The sequence below is a fragment of the Ordospora colligata genome (genome assembly GCF_000803265.1).
Source record: "Ordospora colligata OC4 chromosome Unknown contig_05, whole genome shotgun sequence".
Classification (NCBI taxonomy): Eukaryota; Fungi; Microsporidia; family Ordosporidae; genus Ordospora; species Ordospora colligata.
Genome location: NW_014575403.1, coordinates 64,151 through 79,089, shown reverse-complemented (window position 1 = coordinate 79,089; position 14,939 = coordinate 64,151). Strand labels below are relative to the sequence as shown.

General features: G+C 37.8%; 5 protein-coding genes across 5 annotated transcripts; 2 read left to right on the top strand and 3 right to left on the bottom strand.

The window, feature by feature from the left end:
- Positions 1 to 21: 21 nt before the first annotated feature.
- Positions 22 to 2,463, bottom strand: M896_050600 (HrpA-like helicase; the record flags this gene model as incomplete). The annotated part of the gene is made up of 1 exon (XM_014708209.1): positions 22 to 2,463. The coding sequence occupies one exon, from the start codon at positions 2,461 to 2,463 to the stop codon at positions 22 to 24; it is 2,442 nt and encodes an 813-aa protein (XP_014563695.1).
- Positions 2,464 to 2,565: 102 nt separating this feature from the next.
- On the bottom strand, positions 2,566 to 3,099 carry M896_050590 (ribosomal biogenesis protein; the record flags this gene model as incomplete). Its single annotated transcript, XM_014708208.1, has 1 exon — positions 2,566 to 3,099. One exon carries the CDS (start codon positions 3,097 to 3,099, stop codon positions 2,566 to 2,568), a length of 534 nt encoding a protein of 177 aa, XP_014563694.1.
- Positions 3,100 to 3,157: 58 nt separating this feature from the next.
- Positions 3,158 to 4,291, top strand: M896_050580 (MYST histone acetyltransferase; the record flags this gene model as incomplete). The annotated part of the gene is made up of 1 exon (XM_014708207.1): positions 3,158 to 4,291. The coding sequence occupies one exon, from the start codon at positions 3,158 to 3,160 to the stop codon at positions 4,289 to 4,291; it is 1,134 nt and encodes a 377-aa protein (XP_014563693.1).
- A 35-nt stretch (positions 4,292 to 4,326) lies between these two features.
- On the bottom strand, positions 4,327 to 5,244 carry M896_050570 (uncharacterized protein; the record flags this gene model as incomplete). Its single annotated transcript, XM_014708206.1, has 1 exon — positions 4,327 to 5,244. The coding sequence occupies one exon, from the start codon at positions 5,242 to 5,244 to the stop codon at positions 4,327 to 4,329; it is 918 nt and encodes a 305-aa protein (XP_014563692.1).
- A 62-nt stretch (positions 5,245 to 5,306) lies between these two features.
- M896_050560 (dynein heavy chain) lies at positions 5,307 to 14,903 on the top strand (the record flags this gene model as incomplete). The annotated part of the gene is made up of 1 exon (XM_014708205.1): positions 5,307 to 14,903. One exon carries the CDS (start codon positions 5,307 to 5,309, stop codon positions 14,901 to 14,903), a length of 9,597 nt encoding a protein of 3,198 aa, XP_014563691.1.
- Between the last annotated feature and the right edge of the window lie 36 nt (positions 14,904 to 14,939).

Below are 14,939 nucleotides of genomic sequence, written 5' to 3'. Positions count from 1 at the left end.
ATATTTACGAATCGTTCTCTTCTACAACCACTCGTGATCCAAGACTGTGATGTTCCTCATATACTGCTTGCCACCGCTGTATAAAAGACTTTCAAAAACAACATAACAGTTAGGCTCTGCTAAAACACTGTCCTTAGATATAAATACCTCTTCACCACGGAAGAAGTACGAGTCAAGTGATGGAACAGCAAGTCGATCTGCAAATGCACGGTATATGATGTTGCAAATCCTAGAGCACTTATCAGGTAAGATGTTGATGCACAGATTGCTCGAGTGTCCTTTCATTGCCAGTATACGTTTGCTCATTTTCATTACCTCAATCATTGAAGTGTAGTTCAATCCAAGACGCTGACAGAATGATTTTCTAGCTTTGCTCTTGAGAAAGTCATTCAGAATAGCCAGTTGCACCATGAAATCACTTTTACTGCTTTCAAAATACATTTGACTCTCCTTGGCTCTTCGAATATCGATTCCAGATGAAATCAGACTCACTATACAGGCAAGCTCAACAAGTACGTCTTCGCATCCATTCACACAAAGTAGTCTTGCCAATCTCGACTCAACTGGATATCTAGACATTGTCTTTCCCATGCCTGTGAGTCTTGATGAACTGTCCACTGCACCTAAGCTCTTTAGATGCATGATTGCCTCGTCTATACACTTTATGCTGGGTCTTGATACAAATGGGAATTCATTTACATTCCGGATCCCCAGCGATAGAATAAACAGCACAACATCATCAAGAGGAGACCTTAGTATCTGTGGTACACTAAACTCATAGAACTTTTCATATGTTTCTCCACTATATAGCCTATAGCACACTCCAGGTCCTGTACGTCCTGCTCTCCCCATTCTCTGTGCAGCACTTGACTTTGTTATGAAGTCTATTGAATACCTTGCGAATCCCTCAAAATCCATCACCTTATTCTTCACCCTTCCAGAGTCCACTACAAAAACAACATCCGCAATTGTAATGCTTGTTTCTGCAATATTTGTTGCTAAAATAACCTTTCTGTACTCGGTCTTCCCAAAAACCAAGCTCTGCTCATCCTTCGATAGCGAAGAATGCAATGGAAGCACAGTTATGTCCATTCCAGAACATTCAAGCCTATTCTTTAAGTCATATATATCTTGCTTGCATGTAAGAAATACAAGAATAGCTGCATCCTTGTCATTCTGTACATTGGATCCAATCACATCTCCTCTACCTACTCCATTTTTCTTTCTTCTTGATGTACTTCCACACCCCACAATTCTTTTTACTCTTTCATAAGCCATACTCAAGTAGTCTTCATCAGTCTTTTCTTCGTAGAAAGTATTTACTTGGAAACTCTGCTCAGGACATCTCAGAACAGTCATCTCTCCAAATATTCTCTTGAACTCATCAACATCCCCTGTGGCACTCATCAGTACAAGCTTCAGTTCATTTCCCATTCGCTTCCTCATCTTCACAACTCTGGGAAGAATCGCAAGCAACATATCAATATTGATGCTTCGTTCATGTATTTCGTCAATAATTATCACTGAGTATTTTTGCAGCATAAAATCCTCCTGTATCTCCTTCATCAGTACTCCATCTGTCATCACTTTAATGCGTGTGTCTGATGTAACAGTCGATTCATATCGTATCTTATATCCACAGAGATCCTCATTGATCTCCTCGTTGATTCTACTGCATATAGACGTTGCTGACACTCTTCTTGGCTGTGTAATTCCTATAATGCCATGAATTGCAAATCCTCCTTCATAAAGAAACTGAGGAATCTGTGTTGTCTTTCCACAGCCTGTTACTCCTTGTACAAACACAATTGACGAACTTCGAACGGCATGGATGATCTCTGCCTTCTCGTAATATATCGGAAGTTTCTTTCTGTTCTCTTCAATCTCTGACTTTCTTTGTGCAAACACTCTTGTTTCATACTCTTTTGGTATTAAGTGCTTAGCCTTATCTGTTTGTTCGTCATCTACTTTATCATAATTGTCAATTGATAACTGTAACTTCTCATCATCTACTTGACGGCAATTATCCATGCATAAATTTAACTTCTCATTATTCTGTTTACTGTTTAATTCATTCTCAAGCAAGCAATATTCGGGTATTATAATGTCCACAGCATCTTCATACTTTTCATATACATCCTGATCCTTCTTATCTAAATCATCGCTACTGTTTGTATCTTCTTCCCTTGTATTACCAATCATTTCATCACATTGAGATTGCACTTCTCCAACATCTTCATTAATATCAATACTTATGCTATCTTCCTCAGCATATGTCCTGCATTCAATACTCTGATTGCCAGCACCAACAACTTCTGCTCGTCTTTTTTTGTTTGGTTTGCATGCATCATCAGCTGCTCTCGGTCTTTTGAGCTTTGCTATTTCCTCATACAACTCGTCTCTGCTTCTCTGTCTCTGCTTCTTCTCAAGATACTTCTTCAAAAGTCTTTCCTTCTTGCTCATCTCTGCACAATGGGACATTTCATAATTCAATTACTTGCTGCAAGCCTCAACTTACAATAATATCACAACAACACTATAAATATCAATACCAATTTATATATCTCATAAAGCATGCACCTCATCACGAATATACAATCCTGCATCTACCTGTCGTAGAAGAACAAGTGCATGGCCCTTCGCTGCTGAGTATGCTTGTGCACTCAGTGAGGTTACTCCAAACCCAAGAGGAACATCATTCTGATTATACACCACCACACCTGCATTCTGAGGAATTCCTTCAGACAGCCGGAAAACATGCGACTTCAACGAGTTATTGCCATACAAATAGCACATTTCAGCACTGCTCTTAATCCAGACTCTATGGATTGCATACCGCGATAAAATATGCAGTGAAGATACTCTCAGTCGGAACTTCCCAGTCTTCGTAAACTTGCCAAGCACAGTCCCAGCTATTGCAATACACTTCCTGGGAATCATAGATGTTGCTGCCTTAACCTTTTCAGAAACAAGCATCACACGCTGATTGTGTAAGACTATCTTGTTCTTCTCGTCGATTATCCTGTTCACATTGTCTCCAATAAAAAAGTTCAACTTCTCAAGAACATCTTTCTTCTCCTGTGGTTTCAAGTCTCTCATCCGGAGGGAAGCTGAGTCTGTTTAAAAAATTTGCACACAAGCCGCATAAAAAGACACAATGAAACTCGAGGATGTCTGCATAGGATTCAAGGTCCCTGTAAGAAAGCACGTTGAGGACAAGCTCGTGGTGTTGAAGGCAGAGATTCTTGGCAAAAGAACTGGCAAGCACTCAATGCTTGAATTCTATGTCCACTATGTGGATCTCAATAGAAGGCTTGATGAGTGGATCGATGGGACACTGATTGACCTGAGCGATCCTGCCCTGGTGGATGTGCCAAAGAAGAAAACTGAAAAATCAAAGGCAAATAAGCAACGTAAGCATTCAGAAGATGGTAAGGAGCACGAGGTTGTAGATCCAGTTCTTGAAAAGCCACCGCATGATGAAGAATTCAAAATAAAAAACATCAAGAAAATCATGATGAGAAATCACCTTGTGGATGCCTGGTACTTTTCTCCATATCCAAAGGCAGTGGCTGAGAGTGACATTGTTTATATATGCGAGTTTTGTTTATACTACCTTGCAACAATGGAGAGCCTTGTAGAACATGCAAAGAAATGCAATCTTAGGCACCCTCCAGGACGAGAGATATACAGAGACGGTACCTTAAGCTTTTTTGAATGTGATGGCTATATACAAAAGAATTATTGTAGGAATCTTTCGCTACTATCAAAGCTGTTTCTAGACCACAAGTCATTGTACTACGATATAGATGTGTTTATGTTCTATGTGCTATGTAGGCTCGAAGAGAACGGATACCAGATAGTAGGATATTTTTCGAAGGAAAAGATCTCAGAACAAGGTTATAACCTTGCATGCATCCTAACGCTTCCTTTTGAACAGAGGAAGGGGTACGGGCGGATTCTGATGGACTTTTCTTATCTTCTCAGCAAGCGAGAAAAGATAATTGCAGGGCCTGAAAAGCCACTGAGTGATCTTGGACTTCTGAGCTACAGGGCATACTGGGTAGAGGCGATTGTTGAGTATTTCTCGAGACACGAAGAAGCAAGCATCAGCCAGATTTCGAAAGAAACATATATTGCTGAAGACGATATAATAGGAACTCTATGTGCATATAAAATGCTAAGGATCCATGGACAAGACTTTGTTTTTACATACGATGAGGCACAGCTGCAAAAGGCACTGAAGACAAGATCTAAGAGTGTCGATGGCTCGTTACTGAAGCTTTCATAGTGAGGCAATTGTTGTAGTATTCAAATTAAACATCTTTATTTATTTAGAGCAGTTGGCATGGCCCAGTACAGCATGTACATTTCTTTTTTGTTGATGAAGTAACTCAGGTCAACCTTTCCTGAAAGGCCTATCAGCATGACTAGAAGATAGTTTATCAAATATGCTTTTGATACATCTGCGATCTGCATTGATATCACATCAGCTATTTGCTGCTGAACTCTGTAATGCAGATGCTCAAGATCATCATCAGCAATATCAATCGTGTCTTCATTTGATACAATAACAGGAACACCGTGATCTTTGCAGGTTTTGTATGATATAAGTTTGTAAAGGCAGTCTTCTGGACTTTCAACAGCAATTTTGAATGCTTCTATTCCCATCTTAAGCTTCATGTTAAGGAGATCAACATTCATTTGATTCTTGTTTATGCTCAGTTGGAAGTCACTTGAGAATAGATCTCGCAATGAATTATATTCGCAATCGATTGATCCGTTATTAACCACTGTTTCGTGGCCATTTGTAAATCTTATTGTTATTGTTCCTGTTATTATATTTACAAAAACATTGAGTTTTTCTTGTTGTGCATTCTTCTCATTGTTAATTTCTAGGCTAATTCTCCTATCATCTGATTCTTCTCTGTGAATTAACATAGTGTAGCAATACTCAGTTATTATGATTGCATCTACTGCATCCTTGTTTATCTTTCCATGCACTAAATACTTAATAGAATCTCTTTTCTTTTCATTTATTAATACAATGTACTGATTTATTCTATGCTCTACAAATGCTCTAAGTTCATCGATATCTACATATTTGGATTCTGCAACACACACAGTCAATGCATCTCTTATTTCATTCAGGTTCATTCCGATAAACTCGTTCATTTCGCTTATTGTCTTGTTCATTTCGTCAACATGCATTTCTCTGCTTCTTCTCAGTGTTTCTACATCCATTACAGGGATTGTTTGTTGACAGTAGTGCCTATTGCTATTCATTGCATCCCGATATACCCTTCATGCATACAAACAATCCATTTCTCGACGCAATATGCAATGCTGAGAGTGTATTTGGAGGCCTTTCTGGTGGCTGGTGGGTTCTTGATGCCAAAGGAAGCATAAGCCCATACACATCACAGCCAATTAATAAAAGTTCATGCATTGTCAAGGCAAGCAGCCAAGGATTGCTGATATTCAAAGGTGGGCATGAATTTATGCATGAGGCGATGTCAGGGTTTGTTGAGCCAGCAATATTGTCGATCCTCAGGGCAGAGATGCCGTTTGTTGTGCACAAGGAGGCACATGGATTGCTGAGGCAGCTGTCAAGTATGCTTACAAGAGAATCTGAATCACAGGATAAACATGGAGCTGGCACTGCAACAAGCATCCGAGAAATAGAGCAGATATATGAGAAGTACTCATGTATTGCAGACAGTGGAATTGAAATTGAGTTTGTGCTTTCAGAAGATGAGCTGAGTACAGTGTGCAAAGTGTGTAAGGTATGGGTAGCTGAGATAAAGAAACTGTATGAATCTGTCAACACAAGAAAGAAGCAAACATTTGCAGAAGAAAAGATGTTTTGGCGAGAGTTTTACATGCAAATGTGCTATGCATTTGAGGTTTTCAGAAGCAAGATGTTTGTTTTCATGTGTGATGTGCTTAGAAGCAGCAAGAAACTTGTGACCTTGACGACTCTACACAGTTTATCATCATCGAACAGATACTTAGATGTTGGACAAAAGCTTAATGAGTTCTATCACAAGATGGACTTTGACAGGATATACTCAGCAAAGAGCCTGGTTGAATTTATGAATGCATTTGCGAATGTGTTTATAGAAATTACAGGCTCTATTCAAAACCAGTCACGGATTGTTAGGAGATCTGTTTTCACACACATGAATGGATTGATTGCACTTGTGGCGGATAGAGTACTTGAATGCGAATCTTTTGAGATGATAAAGTGCTGTGAAGAGATGTTTTCTAAGTGTATAAGCAATATGAAGTTACTAGATGAGCATATTGAAGATGATGCCACAGAGACACAATCATTAGAATGCATGCACATTGATGATGGTAATTGGATGTGTGCATTTCAACAAATACATATGGATTTTATTGAAGCAAGAGATGCACTTGCATATCTTTGGATATTCAAAAGTATCGGAAAGATGATTTTTGGAGTGCATCCATCATTGAATGATCCAGATGGATTAGAGATGCACAATCACCACATCAATCAAAATGAAGAGTTTAAACGAATGGAAACCGAGTTCTACAGGCTAACTAGTGAAATGACACTTCTATTCGGAATATCTCAAGATAGGATTGAGTTTGTGGATGTTTGTAGAGAGACATTTAAGAACAGAAAGTTTACAAGAATAGATCTTCGGGATTATGAAAGGCTTGTATCCGATTCTTTTAATTTCATTTGTGATCAAGACCTTTACTTCGATATTAATGCATTTTACACCTGTTTTCCTTGGACAAATGGCAAAATGAATGATATACCAATAAGTACGATGATGGAGAATGCATCAGGGTTTTCAAGATTATACAAAGTTATGATGTTTTTCAAGCCTTTGGTATGCTGCAGTGTTTTTTCAGAAAGGACATTCGAGAAGCGCCTGAGGATGATCAATCATTTCAGGTTTCTATTTGAAATTGATGTGATACCTGTGCATGGAGAGTTTTCGAGGCGAATTGTATATCTTTTTAGACTTTTTGGAATGTATGAAGAGGCGTGGGCAATCTTCAAAGCGTTTTTTGGAGATGAAGAACAAAGTATTGCACAATTATCTGAGTATGCAAAGAGAAAGAAGGCATTGGAGATGTCGATTGCACACGAAATAAGACAGTGGCTAATGAAACATCCGGAATCCTACGGAATTGAGCGCAACATTCTAGATGTAGTAAATAGTCCGGAAGGTCAATGGAGGATTGAAGTAAGGCTTGATATGCATGTTGTAAGGCTGATTAATGAGTACATGGTTTTGATGTCTATGGACAGAATAGATGTTGTTGGACTATATATGGCAAAATCAATTATTGAGAATATGGATGTATTAGTAAGGATAAAACCTGTGTATGAAAGATTGAGCAGTGGATGCGATGTATTCCATGATATATTGGAATGTATAACAGATGATATGGATATTTTCTGTAATGAGATTGACGCAGTATTTGAGTCATTGAGTAAGATAACGAATATTGAATGGAAGAGCGTGGCCTGTAGAGATTTGGATGAGTTTGAAGCTAAGATGTTGATTCTTGAGCAAAAGGTGTATGCATATAAGTTTTTTGTGAAGAAGATATGTAGAGGAGGAATGAAGCGGGTGTTTTCGATGCATCTTGATTCTGGTGATATGTTTTCTACTGATTGCACAGCATATCTGCGATTTTTTGAGTTTTATGATAAGGATATTGTTATGCGTACCATAGAAAGAAGCATGAAGAATGTATTTATTCAATATCTTGAGAATGTGATTGAATGCTTGCATAAAGTAGATGTGAGACTCTTTATATCTAAGCATAAATTTATGAAGATCAAGAATAATGGTGGTTTAGAATGCAGTGAAAGTGCTGAAGAAACCTGGACTGTGATTGATGGATATACACTGAGTCCTGGCATTGATGAGTACTTCAAGATTTTAGAAAGGATATTTCCGAGTGAAGAGCAGTACTTTTTTAGCAAGGTTTTTGAGAAGATCAGCGCTGGAGATGAAGTTTGTGTGCTTATAGAAAAGATTATTGAGAAGGTTGTTGAGGGATATGAAAGATGTGTTGCTGTATTGAATAAGTGTGTTATTGAGGAGCTTCCCTCTGATCTTGTAACAAGATTCAATGTGATTGCAGAAATGAATGAATGTGCTAAGAAGTTAATGAATAACACGATTCCGTTTTTTGTTTTTGAGTCTGTTGACGTGACAAAATATCTGTTGATGTTTGAGACGGTGTGCAACGAAGTAAGCAGGTATGTGGATGTAATGAATGGAGTTGTGTGTGAGAATCTGGAGTATGACGGATGTATCAGAGAAGAAGATGCAAACAACATTGATGTATTATTGCTATCGGTGTGTAATGCATTGTGTGTGAAAGAGTACATTGAGTCTGAGGATTTCAAATGCATTGAGAGATTGAATAATATTGTGTGTGAATATGAATTGGAAAAGCCCAGAATTGGCCGAGAAGAAATAGAAAGGAGAAAATACAATGCGGTAATGAATAGCGAAATGATGATTGAGCGGTTTGTGAGCAATGTTCCGCTTGATTCGATACTTACAAAGCGATTGATGTTACAGAATGAGATGAACTTGGTGTGTAAAGAGTTTGAAGTACTAATGATGGAAAGAGACTTGGATGTGTTTGATCGAATGCTTGTGTGCATTGAAGATAGGAATCTCATATTAAGGGCTGAGATTACGAATATGAACAAGGTTCTAAGAATTATGAGTGCAGTAATGATTTATAACGATGTTGATCAATGGATGAAAGATATAAAAAGCAAACGAAAGGATTTTGAGAGGTATTCTAATATTATTAGGAGGTATGAACATCAACTTATTGATGAGATTGATGTACTTGAATTTAACACATTTTTAGAATCATTTGTACGTATTACTGAGGATGATCTGAGTAATGGAGAAGCAAATACAAATGTTAATAGAAATAGATGTTGTAAATGGTATGAAGCATTTATTGAGAAGATAAACATATACAGAGATGCTTTAGAGTATTTTGATGATATCCTAAGTGATGGAATGAAGAAGTATGAATATGGCAAAATGTGCTTGGGAGAGTTTGTTAGACAATTCAATAGGAATGAAATTGAAGAGAAGATACATGAGTGCAAGATGGAGGGTGAAGTTAGAAGGTATTTGAATAACGCATTACAGCGTTTTGGAGAAGTTTATTTAGAAATTTCAGATGTGCATGAATTACCAAGAATAATGCTTCTTGATGAAGTAGAAAGTAAGCTCTATGGGATGTTAGCGGAACATGAGTCTGTAATGAGATTCAATACCCGAGGAGTTTTACAGGATGAGGTTGATGTGCTTAATGAAAGCCTGAATGGATGTATTGAAACGATTTGTTGTGTTAGACAGGTATATGAAGGGCTGCAGGGATTGTTGAATGTGTTTACAAGCAAAGAGCTAATGCTTGAGGCAGAGCGATACAAAAGAATCAAAGAAAGGTTTTTTTATGGATTACAGAATGATGGATACAATATCCAAATGGCATTCCAATCAAAGAAGATAAATGATTCAGATGAAAGAGAAAAGTGCATTGTTGCAATCAAAAGTTTAATTCCTTTGCAAAAGGAGTTTGTAAAGATGAAAGAAGACATTGATGAACTTAAGAAGGGATTATGCAAGTTTCTGGATATGCGCAGGCAGAATGCACCAAGACTATATTTTGTTTCTGACGAGAACCTGATCCGTGCATTGAATGACAGGCTGTATTATGGTGAGATACTCAGATTGACGTTCAATGTAGACATGATGCATCAGGAAGGGAAAATGATAACTGGATTTGTAAGTGGAGGAGAAGAAATTGAGTTAACTGATGAGGTAAGTACTGAGAAGGATATAGATGAGTTTGTGATGAATTTTGAAAATGAAATACAAAAGAAGATGAGGAAGAGTTTTGATTATTGCATGTATAATCAAGATTTAGATGGCATTGAGACAAAGGTTCCAGCGATTGTATCTGAATTAGTTGATGAACTCAGATACTTTGAAGGAAATAATCATGGAAGAAGCACACCGAAAATCATGCTGCTTGATAATGAGATGAAAAACAATGCAGGTGCATTAAGAATGTATCCGAAGCCTATTATATTTGAAGGAGAAGTGTATGTGGAGGCATTTAGCAGAAGGAAGTATGGATTTGAGTATTACCCACCGACAGACATTGTGTTTACACCGTTAGTTTGTAGGATTCTATGCACGATTGAAGTCACGTTGAGAAAGTTGTCAGGGCTAATCTTGTATGGACGGAGTGGAACAGGAAAGACAGAGTCTGTGAAGTATTATTGCAGAACAATAGGTGTGCCTGTGTTTGTGTTCTGCTGCAATGCCGAATGCAGCTTCAAGACATTGGAGAGGGTTATTAGAGGAGCATGCCTTGTAGGGATGTACGTGTGTTTTGATGAGTTTAACCGACTGAGTGCACAGATAATGAGCGGAGTTACTGAGTTGATTCTCGGAAGTAAGGAGAAGACCAAGTTTTTCTTGACAATGAATACAGGATATAAGGGACGATACGAATTGCCAAGGAGTCTGAGGGTGATTTTTGGAGAGACGAGGGTTGATGTACCTGACAGAAAGGAGGTGATTGAATATTATTGTGGGCATGAGTCTACTAGGGTTTATGAATTGATATGTAGATTGGAGTACAATGTAAGTAAGAAAGCGCATTATGATTTTGGACTGAGGGCGATACGAACTATTATAAGAGGAGTTGAGACAAATATTGCAGAATGGATGGCACGATTTTATATGTCTTCGTTTGATAGTGCAGATAGGAAGATGTTTTTGAGAGAGTTCAAGAGCGTTTTTGATAAGGACTTTGATAGAAACCTGAAGTATGAAGATCTGTTAGTACATGGATTGAGCTGCATGAGAGCAGCACTTGTTTTTGGAGCAAATGGAGTGGGTAAAAGTATGATGATCAAGAAAGCAAGTAAGATGAGGAATTCAAGGTGTTTCTACTACAATCCAAAAAACATGTTATCTGTATTTGGAGGATATAACGATACCACTGGGGAATGGCAAGATGGAATTTTTTTGCAAGATCTAAGGCGATGTCTTTGTATTTGTTCTGGAGATGAATGTTGGTTTGTATTTGATGGCCCAATTGAGTCTTTATGGATGGAGGACTTTAATTCTGTTCTTGACATGAGCAAGGTGTTATGCCTAAGCTCTGGGGAAAGAATAAGGATTCCAGAGAATTTTAGGTTTATATTTGAGAGTGTTTGTATTGAGGAAGTGACGCCAGCAACGCTTACAAGAGTTTTTATTGTATATGTTGAAAGGAATTGCGATGTGATAGAAAATGTAATGGATATGAATGAACAGCATGCTATGAGTGGAAGGTGTATAAGGTATGATGGAAGAGATGTTGAGAAGTATGAGTTTGTAAATCTGGTTGGAACGAGGGAGTTGATTTTTTATGCAAGATGTATTTTAGATCTTGCAAGAGATGAAAGAGTGTTTTTTATTCAAGGTAAGGAAGGAGTGGGAAAACAAGCATTGGTTCGAGAGATATTTGGAGAAAGAAGTGTACATGTATGCGCATGTGATCTTACAGTTGAGAAGTTGATGCAGATGGTTGATGGAGAGAGAAAGAGACGTGCTAATGGTGAGGAAGAACATGAATGGAGGGTTGTGATGTATATTTATGGAATGGAGAAGAAGAGTGTGAATGCAACTGAGATAGTCAGAGAGTATAATGAGTATGGAAGGATAGGAGGTTTAAAGATAGTTGGGTTGGTAATTATATGTGGATTTAGTACTTATGATGGAGATATGCAGGAAAGTGTGAACAGGGTTTTAAACAAAGTTATATGTGTAGTGATGGAAGAGCCAAAGGAGATAGCCAGTGTGTTTAGAAATATATTGCATAATGCATTGAGATGCACGAAGCATTTGAATGAATTTGAGAAGATTATGGAGATAGTTATGTTTGTTTATAAAAAGATGAATGTGTCGATTAAGAAGATGGTGAAGTTTATTAGGATGCTTGGCGAAGTTTTGAAGGATGCTTGGCAGATTGTAGATTTGATTTACTTTGAGGCAGGAATGCATTTTAGAAGAGTAGATGAACTGAGAGAGAAGATACATGAAATATTTGGAAGTGTACCTGAAGAGATTGGATTTGATATAGAAAGCAAGAAGTTTGGAACATATTTTAGATTGAAGGAGATATCTATGGTTGGATCTGTTTTGTATAGGGGATGCAATCTGGTGGTTGAAGGACCAAAGATGAGTGGAAAACATTGGTTAGTTGAGGAATGTATTAAGAAGTTGGATGTGAGTGTGAAGATGATAGAATGGATGGATGAGAAGGTGATTGATGGACAAACTGTGATTTTTGTTGAGGATAGCAAGTTGTTGGATAAGCAAGTTGTAGATGAAAGCTTTGTATTGAAATTGCAGAGGTTATTGAGGTATTCGATAGATTTAGAGAAACTTTTTTTAATGATTGGAGATGGACAAAGAAATGATTGCATAGAGCAAATTAAGAGTTCGTTTGTAGATAAGAATGGAGTTGACATTGATTTATTTTTCGGGGAGAATGGATTTGAGCAGGTATCTGAGGCACCTGAGATTGATGATATTGTAGTACGACATCCTGATGAGTGTAAGCATTGTAGTGTAGTGAGCACGAAATCTTATTGTAAAGCGATTGACTTTGGAATGTGTTTTATAAGGATTGCAGAAGAATTCAGGTGCCAAGAGGTAAAGAGAAGAAAGTTTTTGAATGATGGAATAGTGAAAATTGAGGAGTTTGAAAGAGAAGTGATATTGTTGAGAAAAGAGTCTGCAGTAAAGAAAGAAGGATTAGAGGATTTGAAAAAAATAATCGATGTGAAGCTTGAGAAGATAGCAGAGGAGCAGTTAAAGATGGAGGAAGAAAGGGGAAGTATTGAATTCAAAAAGAAAGAGATTGATGAGTTTCTTGCGCTTAATGTTGGAAGACGAAGAATGGTTGATGAGAAGATTGGATATGCTAGAGAATCGCTTGAGGAGTCTAACAAGGGGATTCGAGAGATATCTAAAGGAAGCCTGTCTGAGATCAAAGCGATGAACAATCCACCGGAGATAATCAAGAATACGGTGGAGGCAGTTTTTTTACTGATTGAAGGACAGAGTAGGATAGAGAGGCGTATTGAATGGAAGAGGCTTGTGCAGTACATGAAAGGAGAGGATTTTGTAGCGAAAGTTATGACCTGTGGCGACGTTTGTGTTTGCATTATGCTGGAGAAACTGATTGAAGATCCTGGATTTACATATGAAAGGGCCATGAAGGCAAGTAAGGCTTGTGCACTTTTATTTTCATGGATTGTGGCAAAGCATCGACATGCAAAGATTCTGCAGGAGATAAAGCCATTGGAAGATGAGATAAGCGAAATAGAATGCAAGATTAGGAGTACTCAGGAGCAGCTGAATACTGAAGAGAAGCGGCTGCAAGCTGTTGAAGAAATGATTGATGGGATGAAGAGAGAATACATGGAACTTGAGTGTAAACTTGATGATATAAAAACCGAGGTTGAAATGATTGATATGAAAGCAGTGCAGATTGATTGGGTTGTACAATCATTGAGTGATGAGATTGAGAAGTGGAGGAGGAATAAGAATGAATGCCCGATAGTATATATGCTAAGTAGTAATGAATGGATGCTTAGCCATTCCAGAAATGTGTTTGTGCGAGATTGTGATATTGCAAGGGTGATTGAGGGACGAAGGCATGTTTGCACACGTGTTGGAGACAAAAGCTGCAGACAGGTTTTAATGAGTAGTGAAGAATATGGGAATGATGTTGTGGTGTATGGATGTGAGGTATTTGATAAGGAGATCTACAAAGCTTTGAAGAGACAGATGCGGAATCGAAGGAGTGTGATAATGCTTGTATCTGAGACTGATAGAAATGTGTATGCGGAATACACATATATGTGCAATAGAGAAGAAAGGTTCAAAGTTGAGGAAGAGACGAATTTGGAGGAGATGGAAGAGAACCTGATTGAGCTGATTACAGGAAATGGCGGATTAAACGAGATATTTGAGCATAAGAAGAAGATGGACGCAGCAAGGGAAAACAAGAAGCAGAATGCATGTAAGAAGAGGATGTATGCGATACTTAATGGAGTGTTTGATTTGAAGAGCAAATATTTTTTTGAACGGTATGCAATGAGGCTTTCATTTAGGATATACAAGGAGTATATTGAGAAAGTGATGTATATGAAAGTATGTGAATTGATGGGAAATGAAAATGAGATACTGAAGCTGTTTGAGAATGATACGACTGGAAAGGTTGAAAGGACGGTACGTGAATTTGCAGAGTATTTTTACTCATGGATGGGTTCTAGATCGATGAGGCGAAACCTGGATGTAGTGAAGGAGATAAAAGAAGGTTTGTTTGACTATACATTGATGAAGGCAAGTGATGAGATTATATACGCTATTGAGAAAGAGATAGATGTATCTCAAACGATATCTGCAGGATGTGTAGAAAGCAATATAAGAATATTTGAAATGCTGTCTGAGAGATGCACTGAGGAGAAGATATACTTTGTGAAGAATATTCATTTTCTTGGGGATGTAAAGAAGACGGGCAACTGCAGGTTTATATTTACGATTGATGAAGGACAAAAACATCGATTAGTTGATGACACAAGGTTTATATTTTGTAAGATGGATGTATCGAGTGAAGAGATTAGAAGATATGTTCTTTCTACAGCTAGAGCAGATGATGAGTTGGTAGACTTTCACATGAGGATGGTGAATATGAATGCAGACCTGAGCATAAGGGACCTTATTCTGTATGCAGAAAGCAGGGATGAATGTAATGAGGAGTATCTAAAGACATTGATATATAATTGTAGAATAGATAGTTGAATGATTAATGAAGAATTGAGATTTTTTGTTTATTAG